General features: G+C 41.3%; 1 protein-coding gene across 3 annotated transcripts in view; it reads left to right on the plus strand.

Annotated features, from left to right (window-relative positions):
- The window catches only part of LOC132982248 (transcription factor COE3-like), a 137,208-nt gene that overhangs the window by 70,846 nt on the left and 41,612 nt on the right, over positions 1–24,750 (plus strand). For 2 of the 3 annotated variants that reach the window (XM_061048612.1, XM_061048610.1), the window contains exons 7-10: positions 16,413–16,494; positions 16,615–16,732; positions 21,317–21,450; positions 23,121–23,247. In XM_061048612.1, the coding sequence (XP_060904595.1) occupies positions 16,413–16,494; positions 16,615–16,732; positions 21,317–21,450; positions 23,121–23,247 (461 nt within the window). The remainder of the gene's footprint in view (positions 1–16,412; positions 16,495–16,614; positions 16,733–21,316; positions 21,451–23,120; positions 23,248–24,750) is intronic. The other variant, XM_061048611.1, reaches the window with a different exon arrangement.

The raw sequence follows: 24,750 nt of genomic DNA on the forward strand, positions 1-24,750 counted from the left end.
ACAGTGCAGTGGATCCCTCAGGTATATTAAACGGGGAGAGGAAGCAGATTTTGGAGTGAATTCCTGGGAAATACCAGAATCTCATCGCTCAGAGTTTCTGTCTTTATTTAAACGCTCTCTCTCTCTCTCTCTCTCTCTCTCTATTATTCTCTCGGCCGTCTGGATGCCATTATCTGTGAATGATTTCATCAGTAATCCACTTTACAGCAGAATGGAAATCTGAAAAGGTGGATGCTGACCTCAGTGTGCTTTGTGGACGAGGTGTTACCCTCTCTCTCTCTTTATATATATATATATATATATATATATATATATATATAGAGAGACATACAAAGGAAAATAATTACATTCTGAGAATCCAGATTGTTTGACTGGTTTGACGTTTGGTTAAAGCTGATCACAGGTCTGATGTGGTGGCTGTTTTTACACAGAGGATTCATTGGACTTCTTGTTGAGCTCTGATGGCCAGTTTTATGTGTTTTTGATCTAACTTTGGGGAGAAATGTTCTGCTGGAGGTTCAGTTTCAGCAAAGTTTCCCCATGTAGAATCAAGCTTGTGTGTGCTGTACCATGCAGGCTGTAAACTGGCTGCAAGCGGTTTTAAATAAAGAAAAGCTTGATGATTTCGATTAGAGACAGATCTATTAATGATTCTTGAGTTTTGTTTCAGAGGCTTTGTTATTTTCTCTTCACGCTCAGAAACAAACTGGTGTGTCCTGTTTTGACTTCATTATGTTTAACTTGATCTGAAATAAAGACAATAATAGTTCGATACTTCATTCTCTTGTGTCAACATATTTCTCATCAATTAATGTTTAAAGAAGCTCAACAACTTACAGATGGCTGTTTTTTACGATTTCAAAAAACAACATCATTGTAAGAAAAATTAACAATGAAGGGGTTAAATGTCTATTGCAGATAAAAGTATGAACACCATAGATGTCTGCTCATAAAACTCATAAAAATGAGAATATCTCAAACACTTATCACTGCAGGAGAATGACAAAATATTACATCAATATTTCTACATTCAGAATAGTTTGGGATCAATATGTTGAGTCTTTAGAATCTTTTTTTTTAACAAAATTACCACACAAATATCAACGATGTAAGTTTGATGACTTATTAGCTGATCAGATCTTTAGGATATGATGCATTAGAGAATACTCCCAGTCAGTAAAAATATCAATGTAAGTATCTGAGAGTTCAGAAGGTTAAATCCTGATTAAAGCGTCTGATGAAGCAGGAAACACAACGTGTTCATTTAACAGGGATGAGGCTTTCCGTCCTGTTCTCTCGCTTTTTCTCAAACGCTGCCTCACATATTTATCCCTCCGTTGAGCCGGGTGCGGCCCAAGGTCAGGCCAGATGGTACGGCTGGCTTCACCTTGCTGCTGACCGCTGGTCCCAGCGCTGCAGAGAGGAGCCGCCGCCAAACAGATGGAGAATATCAACAAGCTTAAAAACCCCAAATCTGCAGAGGAGGTTCTGCAGGAAAACACGGACACAGAAAACATGTTTTCTCCGAGCTGTTTGTGCCAATTAGAGCTCGTTTTTCTTTACTCGTTCTTTTAGATATATCTGCGTGTGTGTGTGTGTGTGTGTGTGTGTGTGTGAGTGTGTTTAATTTGGCCCCACCATCCGACGTGATTTGGTGTTGACGCAGACTTCAAAGGAGAGTAAATTACATTTACTTTGTAATGCTTGCATCATTATTCCTCGTCTTTATCAGCAACCAATCAGCACTCTTACTTTGTGTGTGTGTGTGTGTGTGTGTGTGTGTGTGTGTGTGTGTGTGTGTTTGTACAGTATATCTAAACAGTGTTATTATGCAACCACTGTGATTTAAAGTTTTTTACTGAACTACACGTCCATCACTAGAACTCACACGTCATCCTGATGGTTCTGATGTTCAACACATGAAACTGATGCAGAAATCAGATACATTAAAATTACAAAAACAAACTTTGAGAGTGCACATTTTTAGTTTCTTCCAGATGGTTCCCGATTTCAATTTTTCAGTCAATATTCCATGTTGGAGCCAAATATTTATCCTCGAACACTTCATGAGGTACACTGGCTTCATGCAACTGTTGGCACTAAACTAGAAAAGAGTTCAGACTGGAAAGTTAAGTTCATTTTTCAAGTTCAGGTTGAAGCAAATAATGTTAAAAACGTTCAGATTTGGAACGCCCATAACGTAATGGTTAGTGTGCGCCCCCATGTACAGAGGCCATTGTCCTCCAAGCGAGCGGCCCGGGTTTGAGTCCAGCCTGTCAGATCAAAGTTCAGTTTAAACTCAAGATGCTGCAAAAAAGTTTGTTTTTTTCATTTGATTTATTTTCATTTGGAACCTGCCAGTGTTCACTGATTTAAAAAGATGATGAAGCACTTTAACATGCAGTTAAAGTTTTTATTTTTTAAAAATAGTTTTAGCCACATAAATGATCTTTTACTGAACTTTGATTCTCCTTCTTTAGTAGGTTTTAATGTAAAAGTCCAAGTTGTAGTTTTATTAACCATTGTGTCCTAACAAAGCGCAAATACATATTTAATTAGATCAAATGATTCTTTGTGTATATTGGCTAACACGGGCTTCCATACACAGACATTAAAATGGTGTAAAAACTGATGGATGAGTAATAAACATTTATTGGGAAAGAGTCTGTGTGGCCATTACGTTGAATTTCACCTGCAGAATCAGCAGATAAAGCTGAGTTTTCTCTTGTTTTTCTAACGTGGTTGTTGGTAATTATCGTCTCTGTGAAGTTTCCTGTTGTGTGACACAGAATCATTTTATTTTCCTTCACTCTGAGCCGAACAGCAGGAAGGTTAAAGCGGCATGAAGAGATATTGAAATGAAATGGTTGGAGGCAGGCCCCAGGCGATTATTCAAATGACCACTTTTTTTTTTCTTCCCCCCCTCCTTTAATTTTGGTTCAATAAAGCTGGACGTTGAACCTTCAGCAGTCAGACAGTTAATTAAAAATGTGAGCGCAGAACGAGCTGTTTGGAATAATAATGATCATAAAGAGGAGCGTTTGTCAGACTGATGAGAGAGAGTTCGTCTGTGCTGCTGCGTTTGTACGACTGATCGGATAAATAAACTAAAGACTTCATACTGAGAGACACACACTGATACTTCATCAGCAAATACTGATACTGAGCTGATAGTAATGTTACTGTGATGGTAGTGTCAGAGGTACTGATGGAGTTTGAACCTTTGTCTCCCATGTTAGCTTCACTTCACCAAACTGGTAGCTCTACTTGTGGTGGCATTAAAATAAAAAAACAGAAGTACTACTTGAAGTTGCTTCAGTTTAAAGCTTCATCCAAAGGCAACTGGAAGTGATTCAGTTGCCAATCTAAGATCACAGAATTGGTCTGCATGTTCAATTAATTATGGGATTTGATTTCTGTGCGACGATGTCATATTCCCACTTTGCCAACATTTCTTTTCATCTTTGACCATGAAAACAATACTTGCCTTCCAGCATTAAATTGATGCAAAACAGCAGATAAACATCGTCTACTGATATTGGTGCATGCCACTCAGGCAGTGTGTGCTGCTGAAGTCTGTCTTTACATCTTTTATCAGTGAAGCTTGTTTTTAGCTAGCCAATACTATTACTTTAATCAACAGTTATTTAAAGGCTTTATGTGATTTTTCACACTTAAATATAATAGAAATCAAGTATATCCTCTGAAAATAACTCTGTGAGTCATGACTGTCTACTACAATGGGTGTAACACCCGAGTCCCACTGTCTGTGATGTTTTCAGAGTTTTCAGAGTCCTATCTTCACTTTGTTTACATCGGCGGGACGGCCGGCTGACTCCTCCCCTCACGTATAAAAGTTGTTTAATTGAGGGACTAGAGAAAAGAAGAATAACATACTGTACTCACTGCTTAACTGTGTTTCTAGATCACGCTCATTTCAGGTAAATTTACATGGAGTGTGAAGATACGAGCATAATAAAGATCGCTAGCATTAGCATGCTAACACAACAATGCACCGTGAGTTGTTTTGGTTTCATGCTGGTGCTCAAGGGCGACATCTGCTGGATCATATAAAGCCTTTAAACACACAGCTACCATGAACTATGGACCTTGCTAACCAAGCTAGTGCTAGCTAACCTCTGACATCTTTCCATCTCCATCCTCTCTTCAAAAATGGTCACTCTAGATACAATGGTTAATTTAACAGTGACTACGTCTACCACGTACTTAGAGTCTGAACAATTTAACCTGAAAAGAACACGTTACCAACCAGTGTCTTGGTTAGCTGGCTAACGCTCCTGCGACACACAATCCTTTAAGATGTAACTTTATTTACCCCAAAAGAAATTCTTGAAGTTGTCTTACTTCTTAAAAACCAAAAACAGTGAATTGTATAAAAAGGAAAATATAATAATCTGCTTTTTTTGTAAAAACTGTCACAGAAACTAGACGTTGAAATCTGATGACTGAGATGTTAGCTTGAAACAACCGCAGCAGCAGTAGGTTTAAAGAAGTAAAATTTAGAACAATTAGTTTGACAAGATCTAAAACTCAAACCTGAACGTGAGCGTCTGTTCCCTTTTCTCTGATTAACCTGCAGTTTCTTCCTCCTAAAGGTCAGAGCCCACACTAAGTGACGGTAATGGTTTCTGTGAGCACTTCAGACTCATTTATAAAAAACATGCTCCTCTCTCCACTTTTATGATTCATTTAACACACTCGCTGCTACGCCTGCCTGAGCAGTAAATTCTTAATATGTACAACATGATTTAATTATTGTTCCACGTCTAAACCGAGACAGACACTAACTATTTTAATTAATGTTTTACATCATGTGAAATATGTTTTCTTTGGCATTCACTCCATCACTGCGTGCAGGGCCAGAAAGAACGTCACCAAAAGGAACAATGAAGTATGCTTTCAGTGTTTGGGACCTTGTTCACTTAATGCTCATTGTGATCCGTTGATTTTTGTTGAAAGGTATTTTGACAACCTTATCACAAACATTAAGAATGTCAAACATTTTTCTGCATCATTGAGGCAACAACTCTCTTTTCTATCTGCGTTTATGAAGACAATAATCCTGTTTACACACATAATACAACAATGACCATCCCAGAATTATCTAGCACCACTCAGAAGTCAAATCACGGTATAAAGTGGCTCAATATTTCCTGAAATTAGCACAATGTATTATGCAAAAGTGACTGAAAGCGTTGAATAAGAAATGTGATAATACTTCAGAAGTGATGACATTTAGAAAGTTCAAGCTAAGAGAGAAACACACAGGAGATAAACTCTGTTTCTTTTTGTCACTTCTTAGTTTAAAAATGATTCTTCAGACACAGTGCAAGGTTATTACTGAGCTTGTTTTGCTGCTTTGAGTAGCGACAGCAAAATGAAAGAAATATCAGGAGAGTCTCGTGTCAGAGACGGGTCGAAAGGTCAGGAAGTCGGTGAGGTTTTATGTTTGAAAACTCCCAAAAGAACAGCTCCACTTTGTGCATCACTGTTTCTGGTCTTATATATTTTTATTTCTCTCATTTGATCTTTGGAGGCCTGATAACATTTTCCTGGTTTTAACATGAGGGCTGCTCCATTATCTGATGTCAGGGGAGAATTGAACACCTGATATCAGCTGCCGAGGAGCCTTTGAGCCACAAACTGGTGGACCGTGATGAAACACACAACAAACCTCTCAGAAACATCAACTTTTCAGGAAAGAAATGGTTTTTTTTGTTTTACCTTCAGCCGGTTTAGAAGGTTATCTGCTGGGTTTTATGGTGGATTTCATCAGACTAGAAGCTGAAGGATGGTCTCCGTCCAGAGAGAATAAAGAAATCCTTCAGCTCAGCATGAAGACTGAGCAGGAATAATCGTGAGATCAGGATTCAGATAGAAATATATACTGGAATTATGATCTGAAATAGGAACAAAAAAAAAGCTAAAGTTAGGACACAAATACAAAAGACAGAGAACTGAATTAAACAACACAGAGTTTCAGACAGTCACAAGTGAAAGTTGAGTTCAGAGTAAAAAAAGGATTCTAATTGACACCATGGTGTACTTTAAGGACTCCAGTATTTGTATTTTATGTGTTGTACATGACTTTTGACCTGAGAAACACACAAACTGACCCTGAGGCCCAGGATCGATTAGTTTTAGTCCCACAGAGATGTGTGTGAAGACATTTGACCTTTATATTAACCTCTTTTTCGCAGAAAATTCTGCCGGAAGTTTAAAAAAAAAAAATGAGTTTAACAAATAACTCGGAGGCACGAAACACACACAGGATGAAGAAACAAGCTGTACGCTGTGTGTTTGTATATAACTTAAGTGGACGTTAAGGCAGTTGTCACATAAACTACTTAACAACAACACATCAATACGTAGGCCTTTACTGGAAGGGACAGTTGTAAATAATTCAAACTGGCAACAAGTAAGGAAATAAAGTAAGTTGCTTACTAACTTGGTTTAAAGAGAGGCAAATGCTAACTTGGGTGAAGACGGTGTTACTAGTCAATGTTAACATCATTTGAAATGTAATAACTTGTCTAAAAGATTAAATAAAATGCTAACAAAGCTAATAAAGAGTTAAAAAATGCTAACTTAGCGGTTAAAGTAAGTAAGCAATCATTGATGTATTACTAACAAATCTGGTAAATTAGGTGGCAAACAAACCTTACTGTGGCTAATAAGCTAAGTTGCTACTTTAGCAAAAAAAAGAAAGAAGTGACATGCTCAACTGGTTGGAAAATAAATGTTTCTCACCCATTTAATACATTTAGGTCTAATACTAATGTTGCTGAAGAAGTCAGCTAACAAAAGCTTTAACTTAGCTGAAAAGGTGAGTTGCTTATGAATGTTAGCTCCTCAAAACGATGCTAATAAATACTAACTTTGACATATAGGGACATGTAGGGTATATTCATGACAAGCTCTAACTTTGGTACAAAAAAACAACAGACAACACCAAACAACATCTGGAGTAACATATTTTAAGACTTTAATGAATAATATTAGATGAAGCTCTGTGTGCTCTTGCACTGAGAGGTGATACTGCAGATAATTAAAAAGGTGCTCTTTCAGGTCTTGGATCATTTCTGTTGAATTAAATTCTAACATTAACGTTACATCTTTTGCCCCTGGAGCTGCCTGGAAGAGCCTTGAAGGTTGCCTGGAGTTCTCTGGACCGTAGCTCCAGAGCCACCAATTATGTTTGCATAATTAACAAGACAAATTGTATGCATCTGTGAACTCATCTGCAGAGTATTTGTTTTATATTTAAGTGATGCAGGGCCCACTATCTTCCCCTGAATGAGCCGAAGTTAGTGTCTGTTTTTTTCCAGGTATTTTCCAGGTTGTTTGCATGCTGTTTCCAGGCCTCCTCTCCCATATTTCCTCCTGATTTTGTCGTCTGTCGAGGTTTATCTGACAGCAGCTGTTGACTCGACGCTCCCTCTGTTTGACAATATGCCACCAAGCTGTGCACAAATACTGCTCCACATACTGTACACTACAACTCCCATGATCCCTTGGGGCTGCAGCTTGTCTGCTTGTTGGAGGGACAGCGTCTGCTGGTCGCTAACGTTTGTAAATGTTTTATTAACTGGACTGACTGGGTGGTTACTGGAGGGACTGGGTTTATCCCTGGTGTGTGTTTATGTGTTTTAGTGGACAGCTTAAGGATGTTGTTTGTGTTGTCTGCTGGAAGAAGATTGTATACTGGGTTTTTAACTGGGTTTACTGGTGGAGGGGTTACGGTTGGATATAGATAATAATTAAAGAAATAACAAATTCACATTTTATTCTTTAATTTAAAACTAGCATTAATGACATTTCCACATTCATATATTTGATATATTAACCTGTGTTAGGTTGTTAAATGCTGATGTTTGCAGTTGTGTAAAAGAGTGTGTGAGATATAAATAAGTTATTTTGTTTTAAGCTCCATTTGCCCCGCTATTCATTCTTTTCATTGAGAGATCCTGAGAAGAAGAAAAGAGATGCTGTGCCTTTTGTCGTTGCTTCTTGCCAATACATGAGGACATTTCTCCAACATCAACATCAGAGTGGAGGAACTCAAGATTTAAAAGTCGGAAAGTGTTAGTAAGTTTTGAAACTGGACTTCAGAGATCGGGTACTACATTATCATTATGAGAATCATTAATGACTCACTGATGCTTTTGTTGTCAAGGGGAAAAAAAAGGAACATGAATGGATGGATGTTGTGTGTGTGTTTATTGTGGGTGTTTAAACACACTGTTTAAATGAGTGTTTGTGTCATTTTATGTATCTGATTGGCTGCACAGTCTGTTCACTGTGTGTTTTTATGAACACTGATGTTTTCCCCTGAATTCTGGATCTCTTCTTCCATTTCCACCTCATTTTTCTGTCATGATGTCACACGCACACACGTACACACACACACATGCATACACATACACATACACATTTATGCACATACACTCATACACAGGAACAAAACACACAGCACACACACACACACACACAACTACACAGACACACACACACACTCTGTCCGGCTGCAGCGTTGCATCACACAGATGATTTTTCGATTGCAGAGACTAATGTGCTGATCCTCATGACAACGCTGCCAAAACACAGCTGAGGAGCAACCTGAGTTCACTGTGTGTGTTTTATGTGTGTGTGTGTGTGTGTGTGAGAGAGAGAGAGAGAGGGAGAGAGAGAGAGAGAGAGAGAGAGAGAGAGAGTGTGTGTGTGTGTGTGTCTGTGTGTGTTGTGAAAGAAAACTGGTTTACTCAAGTAAAAACAAGAAAATTCTCCTCTCAGTCTCTCTCTGAAGCAGTATGAAATAATTATGGGATGTTCTGTTCATCTCCGCGCTCCAGGAACTTAGCATGTGTACTTTCAAACACAACATCTCTTCACAACATTTTTACACACGCACAGACACAAACACACACACACACTCTTACATCTCACCTCCAGCGAGCTCGGAAACAACAGAGCACAAACAGGAAAGAATCTACAACACTTTCATGTTAAAACATCTCCATGTTCTTTGTTCTGTTTGTGACTCTGAACGCTCCCCAGCGTCTTACACAGCGCTTTATTCATCACTTAAAACAATGCAGTCAAGTGGAATAACAGATTCACATGTAATTAATCAATCATTTGGACCCATTATAGTCCTGATTTCTACGTTTGATTATACCATACACACCCTGATAGGTTTAAAACACCTAAGTGACTCAGGGCCTGATTCACAAAATGCTCCCCTTACTGCCCCGCAGAGCGAACAGACACTCTTTGCACTGGTCCTGTTCATTTGTAAATAAATTAATCATTATACAGTCATTTGAGGAAAAAGTGCCCCCTTTCTATGCAAATCAGCCGTCTGCTGAGAGTCGGTGGTAACTGCGTCGCAGTATTTAATATATACTATATATCATGATCAAACTTTCCAGTGATCAGGAAATTCCAATTCCGTATGTATTAAAATTCTAATTTTTTTGTAAATATTACTTTGACATCACTATTATTAACCAGGGGTTAAATCAGTCGGGGGCCGTTACCATGACAGCGATGTGAGTGTTGTTTTTTTCCCAAAGTTGTCCTGTCTTGCTCCATTCAGAAAGGATGCTTTGTTTTAAACAGTGAAACTCATTTCACATTTTTACAGACCGGCCTCTCAATAAAGTTGAAATAGTTTCCCCTCCCCTCCGAGCTCATCATCTTTATGTGGACAGAACTGAGCTCAGTCAACATGAAAGTGCAACTTGGTGTAGAGTAAAGGTGGGGATAACTTCTTTCCACATTCAGACAAAAAACAAGAGCAACGGAGCAGGACAACTTTTTTGGGGTTATTCTTTAGTGCTATATGCTTCGTGAATTAAACCTTGAGACATAGCAGATCGCGGGAGCAAATGTTAGCAATATTTTGAGCTATAAGCGGCCCCATTCCAGGCCCTCAATAAGCAAAAACAAAGAAACAGAACCAGGCATAGGCAGATCAGAAATTCCTGTTTTTGTCAACAGGGTTTGGTGTCTTTGTGGAGAGTGATGTAACAGCTGTTTGTGTAATGTAAATCTTCCTCTTTAACAAAAAGCTCTATCTCTGTAGGGATCCATTCTGTAATGTTGTCAGACACTTAGAGCAACAATCTGAGCCTGAGGGACAAAAACAACACATTTTAATTGACAAACTTTCATCAATCAGGGATTATGTTGCAGACATTGCAGCCTGTTTCACTGCTGCAGGTGTTAACAATGCACTAAAGCAAATTTCAAAACGTTTTTTCACCTTTTAGTCATTTAGACTTAAAAATATATAAATAGTACCCAGGTTTAAAGAAAAGCAGAAATCACCTTTAATAAAACCCTCATGGTGTCAAACGATTAGCAACTGAATGATTCCTCCCTGCAGACAAACTCCTTCATGTGTTTTTACATTTCGTCGTCAGCCATCGATCCAGCGATGGAGTCATCACCATTTCAGCTTCTTCTTTTTTTTCATGATGGATTTTGTGTCAAATTATTTTTAATGCAGAAATATGTCCCTCCGGCCAAAAAGAAGAAGGGTAGGAGGAGGGGGGGGGGGGGGGGGGGGGGTGGAAGCATCTCTCTTTTTTTTTTTATTGGGATCGATTCAAATTGATTAGTTTCAGATATTTAATGTGACACCTCCTCTACCGATCGCTCTGACGCTTTATAAAAAGAAAAGAACGAAGCGATTCGGCGATGCAGCCTCCCTCTGAATGCATAATGGTGGCACTCAATATTTCAGACGGAACAAATGAATTGCGCGAGGCTCTTTTAGCAGAATAAACTGCTTTTGCGTGTCAAGACAAAGTCTGGGGAATAAGGGACCGAGGACCTAATGTGTTGTGACAATAGACAGTACAGAGGCTGTGTGTGTGTGTGTGTGTGAGAGAGAGAGAGAGAGAGAGTGTGTGTGTGTGTGTGTGTGTGTGTGTGTGTGTGTGTGTGAGAGAGAGGCAGAGAAAGAGACAGAGAGAGACAGAGGCAGATCTGTTCCAGGGACTGTTTTAGTGCCTCATCAAATATTTAGTTTGATTGTACATGGTCCTGTAATTGCCATCTTGGCTTGTGAATTATTGATGGCGTGTAGCAGAGCCAAGGAGGGCCCTCGTCCACTCACACACACACACACACACACACACACTCACACACACAGGCGCTCGAGTGCTGTAATAAGGCCAGACAAAGCAAACACACACACACACACACACACACACACACACACACACACACACACACACAGAGGCTGGTGCTGGGGCCAGTGAATCATCATGTAATGGTAATGGGCATGCAGCCGCTCTTGTTTCATATCCTAATTAGCAGCAGAGGAGCATCATGTGAATTCTTCAGTAATTATTTGAAGAGGGCGTTTCAACAACACTGAGAGTCAATATTAGACTTTACTCATCCTCCTAATGAGGCGAACATAGTCCCCCTCTTCTTCTTCTTCTTCTGATGTTTTTGCAGCTCAAACCGCCTGCGAGCTTCTTTTTTTTCCCCCTTCCTTTGTTTCTCCTGCACGGTTTGTTCGTTAGCCACAAACAGATGAGCTGCGACAGCGCGGCGGTCGCTGGGTTAACCAGGACCGATTGTTTGTTAGCTCACCGTGGCCTCAGCTTGCCACGCTTGCTTTGTGCTTCGTTTCACTTTGTCACCAGTAAGACGTGGCGACGGCGCTACTGGTGGCGGTGTGCGGGCCCGGGCTCGCCAGGTGGGCGGTCAGGTGGTAAAGTGGCAGCGGCGGGCGACGAGGTGGCTCCTCACAGAGAGAGTCAAACTGTGAGGGCGAGCGAGAGAGCAGGCGAGAGAGCAGCGGCGGCTTTTAAAAATACTCCTGCTGAAATATTGATTTTTTTTTTCTGCTTCTTTTTCTTTCTTGCCTAACGTAATAAGTGAGAGACTCCAGGGAACGTGTGTGTGTGTGTGTGTGTGTGTGTATGTGTGTGTGTGCGCGTGTGTGTGTGTGGGGTGAGCATCCTCCCCTAGCCCTCAAAGTGTGTCTGTTCTCATATGAACTGTGTGTGTGTGTGTGTGTGTGTGTGTGTGTTCATCAGGGCCTTGTAATCTGAGCTCAATGTAATTGCTTCCCATAGTGCACTGGGTGTGGTCGGGGTGACATCATCTGGAGTGGCCGGTCAAAAAACGCTGAAGTCAGACCAGATCACCCCCCTCCACCCCTCATTGTGAGCTAAATTACCTTTAAATCGTCTCCACTGGAACAATTAGCTGCCTCCGTCATGTTCCTGCTTCACTCAGGATCACAGGTGAAAAACTGGAAAAAGAATAACACAGTTAAACCAGACAGAGAAATGCACTTATTTATTGTATGAACAGATTCCAGGAAAGTCTCCACTTTACAAATGCTATTCTTTATTTTTCCTGCAGTATTCACTCTTTGCAGTTAAAGCATAATTCAACTTGAGACATTCCTACTTCAGACTTGTTAAAAACAGCAGCCTGGTCAGCGGCCCTACACTTTAAAATCTGACTCTGCAGGTCCCCCTCTAGAGTCAGATTTTGCTGGTGCAGGGCTCTAAAGTCATTTTTTTTGGTTTAAAAACAAAGCCCCAACCCCTTTTCTCTCCAATAAAGTGCAAGTTTTTGTTTTTCATTTAAATCCAAACTTACTTGTATGTTTAAAACACTGGGTTATCCTCTAATGTTTTGACCTCATCGATATAAAAACTACAAAACAGAAGCTTTAACACCTTGAATGACTAAAAAGTCATTGCATGTTTTCCTTCAAGTATGTAGCTCATTCAACAGGTATTCAGATCGATTCAGCGCTCTGATGACCAGTTAAATAACACTATTTTTATATTACAAGAAAGTCTAAGTTCTGCAGGTGTAAAGGTGCAGGTTGTATCTCTCTGCTCTCCTGCAGAAGGAGCAGCAGTGATTTCAGAGCTACGGTACACGCCTCTCTCTCTCTCTCTCTCTCTCTCTCTCTCTCTCTCTCTCTCTCTCTCTCTCTCTCTCTCTGTCTGTGTCCTGCTGTCATTGATTGTCGGGTGGTGTAATGAGGTGACAGCTGACACCAGCAGACTCCATCTCTCTCATTATCTTCACCTTCTCTTTAAGAGGCACAGAAGAAGAAGAAGAAGAAGGAGCTCCTGTGTGCTGTTTTTAATCAGAGAGGAGATCCACCATCACGTTCACCTCCTCTCTGTTCTCCTCTCTGTCCTCCTTGACTATTACACTGTGGTGTTTAGAGTCTATTTGTGTTGACGGATAGAAACAGGCACTCCTTAGTGATCTTCATACAAAGGAAAGCGAAATACATGAGTGGAGGATGAGATTGTTCAAGGCAGCTGTGAGTCAAGATCATGCAGAGCACACAAATAGTTGAAATTGCTTTAATCAGTTAGTTTTGTTGTTTGTGTACTGCACGAAAATTGTGCTTCATCTGAACAAATTGAAAACACAAAAAATGCATAATAACTCAAATAAACTAACCGATCAAGGAAGTGTTGGAGACGCAGCTTCTACGATTACTGCAGAGCAACATCACTGTTTTGTAAGTCATGGAGTCTGGTGGTGTTACAACGTTCTTCAAAGCCACCACACTCTATTAACAAAAACAGTGTTTTTGACTTCACAGAGCACAGGCGTTGCTGCTCTACCGCTGCTTCCATCAGTTAGTTAGTTTGAGTTGTTGTGGTGACTTCAGGGTTTTAAAAGGTTAGTTTAGATCCAACACATGAAAACAAAAACAGGAAGTGTTCCTCAGCTGCTGGGAAGCTGTGATGTTTCTGTCATAATCAGATCAAATCCTTTTTTACTGAAAACACACACACACACACACACACACCACACACTGAAGAGTGGAAGTGCATTAAGAGGAAACATACACACACACACACACACACACACACACACACACACACACTCAACAAGGGCATACAGTATTTAAAAATATACACACACAGAGCTGTGTAGACAGGAGTGGGGATAATGTGCCTAAGTGTGTCTATTGTTTGTTTATGCATTTTTGTTTATATGTGTGTTGTTGTAAGTTGTTGTTGTTTGTGTGTGTATTCATATGTCTGTTGTTGTGTCTGTTGTTGTGTATATGTGTGAGTGTGTCTGTTTTCTTGTTGGTATAGTGTAGTCAGAATGTGTATGTGTGTGTATTTGTGTGTGCACTCCCCTGTGTTTTTGCTAGTTTCTGCGAGTGTGTGTGCACTGATATACTGTCAGAGCAGCTTGGTGTGTATTTGTATCTATATCTGTGTGTGCATTGTGTGTGCATTTTGTGCACATGTGTGTATTTTTACAATGATACGGGTCCATATGTGTGTAAGGTTGTGTGCCTGTGTGTATGTTCTTGTGTCTCTGAATGGCTCCGTGTGTGTGTATTTGTTTTTCACAGGGTGTGCACATACTAGTGTGTATAGCTCTATATTCCACTGTGTGTTGGTGTGTATGTGGGTGTATATTCCTCAGTGTGTATCAGTGTGTATAGGTGTAGCAGCTTGTTGTTTGTGTGTATTATGTGTCTATTTGTCTGCATATCTGTGTGTGGTTGCTTCGTGTGTATTGTGCGTGTTGTAAACTGGTATGTGTGTATTAAATGTATGGTTTTTGTACAGTGTGTGTATTGTGCGTGTGTGCATATTGTGTATTTTGTGTGTATGTGTGTGTCTGTGGTCCAGAGTGTGTGTCTTTGTGTGAATTAGATCCGTATTGATCGGTATCAGCTCTCTGAAGGACTCGGGGATCGTCTGAATGGAGCTTCACATTATTCTGTTCTCTGCCATAAAGGGCATTACAGCAGCAGATCAGCTTTCAGTCGATACACACACACACACCCCTCTCACACACACACACACACACACACACACACACACACACACACACACACACACACACACACACACACTGCCCATCTCGCTCCTCTCTCTGTGCCTTTAAAGGACCATTTCACCCAAATCATAAAAAAAGCAGCTGCAAATATTCACACAGAGTTCAGTTTGATTTATCTCTGACATTTCTGACGTTGAAAACATTCTGTAACAAACTCTGTTTCATCTTTCAGCTCATAATTAAATAAATCCAAATTGTCGACAGTCTGTCTGTTGCTAATTTTGCTGAACTGTCCCTTTAAATCCGACCTGAAAGTCCTTCCAGTATATCTCTACCTCTACTGTGTGGATGTTCAGTTATTTTGACCAATCCTAAAACTCTGACACTCTGCGACGTTATTCAATCCATTAACAACATTGAAGAACTTTAAGATCCATTTTAAGGGATTACGTTTCTGAGGTTAGACTAAAGCTGCTGTCAGACGTGCTGAGCTCCAGCTGTGTGTTTTTTAAGGATATTGTTACCGTCCTATTAAGGTGGAAATCAATGCCGAGCTCATTTGTAACCCCGCCCACCTCCTGGTGCTCTCTCAACGTGCCTCGTTGAAGGATCCTCAGAAGGAGGAGGGTGGAGGGCTGGGAGTAGGTCTTCTTGCCGAGGTTATCCCCTGGTTAATGTGACATGTCTGTCTGCGACCTTGCCGCTTGTTAACTGCCCGGATTATTATTGTGATAATGTGGCAATTAAAAAAGGAGGCGCTCCATCAGACAGGGAGGGGCGGGAGGGTGGTGGTCCGAGAGATGGATGTGCACAGATTACAAGGCAGTGTGAAATGCATTAAGGTGGCTATCCATTCTGACCCCCCCCCCCCCCCCCCCCCGCTGTCCTCCTGCAGAGTTGCGGGTTATTGCCGCCCGTCCTCATTGATATCCGTCCCCAATCAATACTCCTCTGCTGCCGTAAAAACAGGCGTAAATCAACACGCATCGGGCGAGAGATCGGACAGGCGGGAGGGAAAATCAAAAGGCGGTGTCTAATGAGACGCCATAAGTCTGCAGGAAGTGTCCACCGTCTTTATGAAGACGCCGCCGCAGAATGATAATGTCATCTGCTGCCGAGAGACCGGAGACAACATGAGACCTGAAACATGGCAAAGAAAGCCCTAGATGTCATATTTGCACTCCTATGATGTCTCTCTTTTAATATGAATGAATGAATAATGTGAATGTCATAGAGGGGGAATAAATTGTTATCTTGGATCCAACTCAAAATTTGTTTTACAAAACAATAACACACAAAAATCTGACCATTACAGGGAGCAGAAGATCAGCAACTCCTGTGTTCTGTGTCTCATCAATGTAGTCTGGTGTTTTTGAATTGGGAATAGCAAAACACAAATCCATGTGAAACTTCTCCTGGTGTAAAAAGAACGTCCTGTGAAGTCAAACTGAGCCGAGCGATGTTTCCTCTGATCCTGAGTCAGTGTTTGTTTCTATGCACTTCATGACAGTGAAGGATTGTGGGTAATCAGATTGTGACTCTCAACCTGTTTTGTGTTTTTTTTTTTTTGTTCTCCGCAGATTCTTCCTCAAGTTCTTCCTCAAGTGCAATCAGAACTGTTTGAAAAATGCAGGAAACCCTCGAGACATGAGGAGGTTTCAGGTAAGAGACACGCACCTGCTCCTCCTGCTCCTCCTGCTCCTCCTGCTCTTCCTGGTTCAGACGGATCCGGCTTTGCTCTAACTGACCCGGATGTGTGTGTGTGTGTGTGTGTGTTTGCAGGTTGTGGTTTCCACTACAGTCAACGTGGACGGTCACGTTCTGGCCGTGTCAGACAACATGTTCGTCCACAACAACTCCAAACATGGCCGCCGCGCCCGACGCCTGGACCCCTCTGAAGGTTAGACGTCGCTCAAAGAATTCAAAACAAATCTTAGAATCTATAAGAGACTTCTTAAAAAACTCTTAAATCCTCTCTGAGGCTAGCAGAGACTTCCAGAAACTATAAGAGGATCTCAGAGACTCCAAGAGACTGTCGAAGACGAGCAGAAACGCTTAGGAACTATTAGAGTCTCTCAGTGACTATCAGATAAATCTTTTAGAGTCCACTTTTAACCCTTCTTGTTTTTCACATGAAGGGTTAAAATCATTTTCTATTATCTTCTATTAAAGTTGTTGCATATATGACAATAGATAGATATTTGATATATGTCTCAAAAACCAAATCTTATCAAAATAGTTTGAAATATTCTGACCTTTAGTCCAAAAAACCCTGGATCTTACATTTCCCATGATGCACCTGGCATGTTTCCGTCTCAAGAGTCTTCACGCTTTGAGAAAAACCGAAACAGATCTTTTATTTCTCACACCTCCTTTGTGTTTCTTTTATGAAGCAAAACGAGATGAAACCAAAGTCAAACCTTCTCCAGTGTTAACTGGAAGTTTCCATATTCGGAGGCTTTGATTTGGAACAACTGAATACAGTATTGTACGAGACAAAAGCCAAAAAGAGAGGAAAGCTCAGGACGAAATGTAAGGAAACTGTCCTTTAAAGAGTGAAGCAGGTCTCTGTGGAACCTCCAGCTGCTGGCAGGTATCCACCCGGCTCTGTCAGGAGAGTACGGCGAACAAACGTTCTGTTCTTCCAGCGTCTGCAGCAACCAAATAAAATTCATCATTCGTGTATAAACTTCACACGATGAAACTTAACTCTGAGAGCCGCAGCTCAGAGGTAACATTTCCTCTGAAGTAGTAAACTTTAATGCCTCTCTGCCCCGTCCCCGCTCTAATAAATCCCTCCTGGCTCACTCTGAAGCGATGACACAAGTCCTCCGATTGATTCGGCACACTTTCAGTGCCAGATGGGTGGGGCTTAACCGTACCAGCACCAGGGTTTAAGACTACATCAGAAAAGATGTGGGTCAAAGTGACCAAAGTGGAGTTTAGTTTTCTTCTTCTAATCCTCCAGGACCTTTTTTAGTCCTGTGTGGGAAACTCCCCCCATCTGGCACCAACAGGAGAGTAAAACAAACTTAGATTTGCTCAAACTTTTGACATAAATCAAATATTTTTACACCGCTTCTTAAAAACATTCTCTAAACAGTTTGGGGTTGATGAAGAACTTTGTTTCATTCATCTTGTAACACCAGACGGGTGGAGCTTATGATGTTGAGGCTTCATATAATTTTGAATGAGATGTATATAGAAAAGTAAACTTATCCAACTCTTGGCTATTTGTTAAATCTGTTGAAAATTTTCAACACTGTTTTGGGCCTCCTTATTGGTAAACTCTCCAAATCCCTCTAAAACTTTATACCAACTTTATGATAACTTAAACCCATGTAAAATTAGTGTTAGATACCAGCCTGATATTAAAAGCTCAGGGTTTTTCATCGGTTAGCAACAAAAGACACCAAACAATGAAGTCCAAAGTGTTTTAATTGTACAGGAGATTCTATAATGGGGTCACCTTTTTTAAACTTCTTTAAACTTTTAAAATCTGTGAATCTAACAATTTGTTCCTGACAAAGATTATACCTTTAAAACACTTTAGTTTGAACTTCCAGACACTTATCAGTTACTTCTCTTAACCAAACCCTCACTACCCCTCTGGGTCATCAAAGACACTAAAATGAACCTTCAAAATGTTTTGCACAGATCAGATTCGCCCTGTTTCACATCCTGCTCTGCTGTCTACCTTAACTCGCTCTAAAGTTTGAGGCTTTTCTTCCAGGCTTAGCAGTTTTAACCTGCTGGGAACACCATCCGAGTCGGTCCAACAATATGAGGGCATCACAAAGTATCAGATAGACCTCCCAGTCACAAAAAAAAAAAAAAGTTCACTAAACTGACTCTGTGTCTTCTTGGCAGTCTTTTGAGGTAAACTCCACCCCTCTGGGACGTAAAAGTGAGTCAAACAAACCCTCAAATAGTACGCCACCAGTTCGACTTCAAAAAGCTGTCGTGTCCTCTCTGTTTCACCTCCCAGAAGACAGCTTCTGCAGTTTCCCCTCGACTTGTTTTTAATGTTTTGAGGCTCTTCCAGGAGCAGATGATGTCATTGTCTTGTTTGGTTTACCCTACTTGCAGCACCAGGAGGGCGGAGTTTATCACAGCGGGGGTGGTTCAGACAGGATAAGATCACTGATCAAAGAAAAAGCAGAATAAGCTGACCTTCTGTGAGCGCTGTAACTTTTCTCAATCTTACTCTTCTGTCCTGTGGAGCAAACCCCACCCGGCTGGCCCATCCAAAGGGATAAAACAAATGTGACACAAATATGTCATTCACAAGGATGAGATGTTTTTCTTTTGTCACCTGTGATAACACCGAGAGGAAAGGTATCAACTGAGCATTTAAACATTCATGTGCAGAAGTGTGAGGGTGTTCTGTGTGTGCTGTACTGTACGGTGTCCTGCAGGGGCCAAAAGGGGGCCTGTTGTTTACCAGACGTCCCTGTATCTCAGCCCACAGAGGAGAGCGCCGGGTCTTTCATCTCATCCAGACTGGGATGTTTTCAAAGGCGATAAAAAGCCTCAACATCTGCTCCCGCCTTTGTCACCAACCCTCAGCCTCCCCGTCTCCTCGATAAAACTTTCCACCGCCTGCTCCTCGCCTTTGTGCTCCAAAATCCCCCTCCACCTCCGGCAACACCATCAATGCTAACTGCACCCCCCCTCAGACCCGTCTGCCTGTTTGTTTACTGCTGTGACAAAAGAGGGAAATTAATAAGGAGATGACAATCGAGTCCTTGGAGCGGGAAAACCTCGACCCTCGGCTGCTGCTGCTGCTTGTGTTGGGTCGGAGCTTTTCTTTTCTTTCCTTTCATCCGGAAACTCGACTTTTAAAAGTTTGTCCAAAGAACTTCTCGTCAGTCCTATAACATTGTCTTTGAGAATAGACACTGGATTTAAAGTTCAGGAAGCCTGCACGCCCCAAATAACTCCTCACTTCACTACCTACATGCTGCCCATTCTGGTTTAAAAAAATATCCAAACTTTCATTATTTTTGATGTAATTTTTTTTTTGCCATTTTTTCCTTTTATTGGATAGAACAGCTAAAGAGAGGATATGTTGGGAGGAGAGCTCGGGGGATGACATGCAGCAAAGGGCTGAGATTGGATTTGAATCCACAGCAGCTGCGAGAAGGACTATAGCTTCCGTACATTGGCAATCTGGGATCCCAAACGATCTAAATGTACAACTTGGAAACTCTGACACTAATCAAACAGTATCTATTGATATCTATTTTGATACAAAAGCAAGAAAAACAGGAACACAAAATGCCAAAACAAGCATGGAAACTCCTGCAGAAATTGTATTGCATTTGTACAGTTTAGATAGTTCTCTCTCTCTCTCTCTCTTTCTCTTGTGGGGGAACTATAGGGGTGATCACCTTGATCAACTTCAAGTTTCGGCCTTTATACTTTTAAGCCATCAAGCACGAACCACCTAAACTTACTGGTCGTAATCATTAAGCGTGAGTAATCCATCTCCAAAGCACGCTCTCCTCTCTCAGTGCAGAAACTGTTACTGTAATGTTTAATAGAGCTTCTGAACGCAGCTTTATGGATCAGATCTCAAAGTAAACAAAAGGAAAACGCAGAGCTCTGACTGGAATATAAAATCATCCTCCCAATAAAACGACTCCTGGTCCGGGAAAAAGGCTGTAAACCGGAGTCAGTCCGCCTGTCTGACTCGACCCGACTCGACAGTCCGGGGCTTCAGTCTAGTCATCACGGAGACTCTGTTTATGAGGAGCCCCTTATTGATCTGTGTGGCACTGGAAAAACCAATCATTTTGCATGTATTAACAGGCTGCTGGTACATCAGGTCTGTGAGGAGGGAAATCTGACTGAAAGCTCCCTGAGAATAAAACATATTCAAGAATGATCAGTTAACAGAGGTCACAGCAGATCAGTGTTTTTATCAAGGACACTTCACATGGAGAGACGTTTTCTAATGTGATTGAAGCAGAAACAGGAAACAGGAAACAGGAAGAGATAAAAGAGTAAAACAAAGGGCGGGAATCTGATCTGGATTCATGAAAAGAAAGGTTTTTAGGAGGAGGGAAGATTAAAAACAGGCCTGATGATGCTAAAGCAAAAGCTACAAGTTGAACGATATTTTAAACTTCCAATCTAAACTGTAAGCTAAGCTTGATGAACTGAAACCTCATTTTAACACCAACATGTTGATGTGGCTACTGAATTTGACCATGAGATCTCCTAAAATAGACGGTTACAGCGGTTGAACACTCCTCTAAGCTAACCATGATGGCTACATTAGCATCTCCTTACCTGAACCACGTTGTTGTTGGGTTAATGACTTTGCAGGCTGCAGTAGAAATGATGTAACTTCCAACTTTTTGCCGCAGTCTGTTTAAGGAGGAAACGTTATATTAGAACCCAGTTTGTGATTTTTTTTTTCTTTTGCGTTTCTAACTGTATTACTCATGTTTCTGTTGTGTCGTCTATGTTTTCGAAGCAGCCACGCCCTGCATCAAAGCCATCAGCCCGAGCGAGGGCTGGACGACCGGCGGAGCCACCGTCATCCTCATCGGGGACAACTTCTTCGATGGCCTGCAGGTCGTCTTCGGCACCATGCTGGTCTGGAGCGAGGTGAGAGGACGCTCACTATAACTGATGCTGGATATACTGTATACATCCTTCTGCTGTCGCTCCTTCTGACTCCTGAACCTGAAGTTTATAAAATGTGAATGAATTTCATATTTTCAAGACTGATTTAGTCTGACTTTTCAAAAATGCACAGAATTTTAGCAGAATAACTATAAATATATGTTGCAGTGTCTGAGCTCTGAAAACAGCTGCACATACAGTACATCATGTTCTTCATCATCTTCACACACATTCGTAGAAACACCTGCACCTCAGGTCTGCATGCCCCCAAAAATATGTAGATTGAGTGCGCGTTGAGGAGCAGGAGGAGCGGCGCATACGGAGCAACATGAAATATTGAAGCGGGTCCAGAAGAGCAGAACACCTGGCAGGGAAGGAGGGAAGGAGACAGATAAACCTCCACACGCTGCTCGCTGCACATCACACGACGCTGACGGAGCTCCTCACTTTGATCAGCACCGTCAGGCGGCGAGCAGACGGACTCCAAAGCCCAGAATCCCTCTGAACACAGGCTGATGATGACCCAGATTGGAGAAAGACAGTCGGACTGTTTTAAAAGAAAGTTTGTTACGGAAAGAAAAAAATCTCAGCCGTTAGAGGTCAATAACAGCAGCATGAGCAACCCTAAAACTGTCTCAGCACTCAAAGTCAGAGCTGTTTGATAAGACATACAGCACTAAAACTGAGACGTCTGAAATAGTAGAAGGAGCTTGGATATTGGCAAGAATTAAGGTGTCAGTTTTAACGCAATGAAAGTTGAAGGTAACATGAAGATAAATGATTTGTGTTAACAACAGAAAAAACTGATCCAACAGCTGAAGAGCTGAAAGAAATGACTCTTGTCTTTAAAGAGTAGATAAAAGGTTTTGATACAGGCCGCGGCTTCCTTTAAGCACCAAAAAATGTGACACATTTTTCACATTATGTTCATCATAGCAGCTTAATCTGAGGCCCAAACAGTCAGAATATGACTCTGTAGGTTTGCTGGTAGTGCTTTCAAACTGACATGTCCCTCGGGATAAATGAAGGGTTCCCAACCCTTTTATTCCTTGGAGCCCCCCACCCCCCACTTGTATCTAAAATAAGCTGAGCTCCCCCAAGGACTCACAAGAGAAATAAGGGATACGGGGCTGTCTAAAATGAACATCAGTATTCATTGTTTTCACTGATAAATCCCACCAGGAAAGGCCTTCACAAACGTGTTCTTACCAAAAGACCTTTGAATAAACTATCAAAGAATTGTGTTATTATTTTAATTAGTATGTGCAAATCGACTCAAAGCAGACAAAGACTCGATATTTGGCCCCATCACAAAGTGTTAACTTGCTATCTCAACTCAAAGCACTTTTTCTGCCTGCTGCGTGTATTCAGAGTTAGAATCGCTCACCAAGCTGCTGAATTTGAAGAGTTATAAGTGACCAGTATTGAACCAGTATTAATTTTATTAATCAGTATCAAATGACTGCAGAGTTCATTCACAGTAAGATGCTCTTTGTATGACATCATTTTTTATTTAACATCCTAACAAAATGAACTAGTTCTAAAAAGAAAAGCCTCACACCTGCCCCGCTTTGAGAGTACCCGTTCCAAACGTGTGACTTTGTTTTGACACAGATTTTATTTTTGTGTGTTTGTCGTGATTTGTCGTCCAGCTGATCACGCCTCACGCCATCCGAGTCCAGACCCCCCCTCGTCACATCCCCGGTGTGGTGGAGGTCACGCTGTCCTACAAATCCAAACAGTTCTGCAAAGGAGCGCCGGGACGCTTCGTCTACACAGGTAAGACACAAAACACCGTCTGTCAAATGAAAAGTTTGGAGGTTTGAGGACAGATATATAAAGAGAAAATCTTTTTTGTGTGTTCCAGTTAAATCGCTTATTTGGTATTAAATGAGTGTTGAATTGGCCCTTATGTGAACCCCATTCAGCCCCCAAACCCTTATTTCCCTCTTAACAATTCCCTGTAAGCACATTTAAGGGGGAGAAATCCAGCATGTACTGTACTGTGCATCACTTCAGACACCTGAAATGCAGATGGTGTTTTTTTCTTTGGAAACTTTTGGATGTGGACTAGAATTTAAACTAAAGAGCATCATATTTATACTTTAGGTGTGCAGCGCTCTGTGGGCTTTAGGAGGAGCTTAAAGTGAAGGTTTAAGGTGTTTATACTGAAGGATCAGGTGTGTTTGTGACTGTAAAACAGTTTCCTGCAGACTGAAAGTGAAGTAAACATTTTCCCTGATGTGTCGATCCCCCCCCCTCCTCTCTGCAGCTCGTCCTTCACACTCTTTGTCCACAGTTGAACGTCCAAAGACTCCTTATCACCTTCTTGAATCTCTTACTGTCCCGATTATTCCGTCAGAATATCCAGATGTCATTCAAAGTAGCAGAAAGGTCAGATGGAAGGCTGTTTAGTGCGATAAGTAAATGTCATTGCGTCAGGTCGTGAAAGAGGCGAGCGTGTTCGGTCTTTCTGTTTAACACCTCTTTATCACGCCTCCTTCCTTCCTCTCGCTCTCGGCTTTGTTGGACGCGCCCCGCTCCTCCGACGGGCCGCAGGACGCCGACGAGGACGAGACAGACGCTCACAATGGACGGTCCGGCCGCTGCCGCCTCCTTTTGCAATGCTAATCTGTGATTCCATTTACAGATATGGGCTTAGCTTTCATACTGAGATGTTGTGAATAGAGCCTCATGTTATCTCAGCGTCCATTAGAGTGTGTTCTCTTCTCAATATGTTTCCACATCACACAGGGCCGATGTCATAGTATTTTAGGGTCAAACTAAATGTCCTCTCATCAGACAGTAAGAGAAAATGAAAGACAACTGTAATTCTTCAACGTTGTAGGATGCACTCAGGGTTTCCTAATATCAAGAAAAATGAAAATATCTTCTCTGAGACTCATGTATCTAATAACAAAATGAAGGTTAGATTCAAAATTAAAAAACTGAACTCAGTCTAAATCAATCATCATTTCACTTAATGCAAACTGAAGATCGATAAAACAAAGGATTATCCTGCACAGACTTTGATGCTGTTTATTCTACCTCACAAAAGTTTGAAAGTGTTTTCTTTTTCAATTTTCAATTCTCTTCCAGATTTTTTTCTTGGCTGGTGGCTACATCATAATGTTGCACAGTTTTCCTGTAACTCTTGTCCCCGCTCCTCCTGCCAGCGCGGCGGTCGCATTGTGCGCACACATCGGCAGTTCGTCTGATTTACACATCCACTGTGGCTGCATCTATTTTCTTAGACTTCACATAAAAGTGAAAGGATGCAGC

This window comes from Labrus mixtus, chromosome 10 (assembly GCF_963584025.1).
Source record: "Labrus mixtus chromosome 10, fLabMix1.1, whole genome shotgun sequence".
Classification (NCBI taxonomy): domain Eukaryota; kingdom Metazoa; phylum Chordata; class Actinopteri; order Labriformes; family Labridae; genus Labrus; species Labrus mixtus.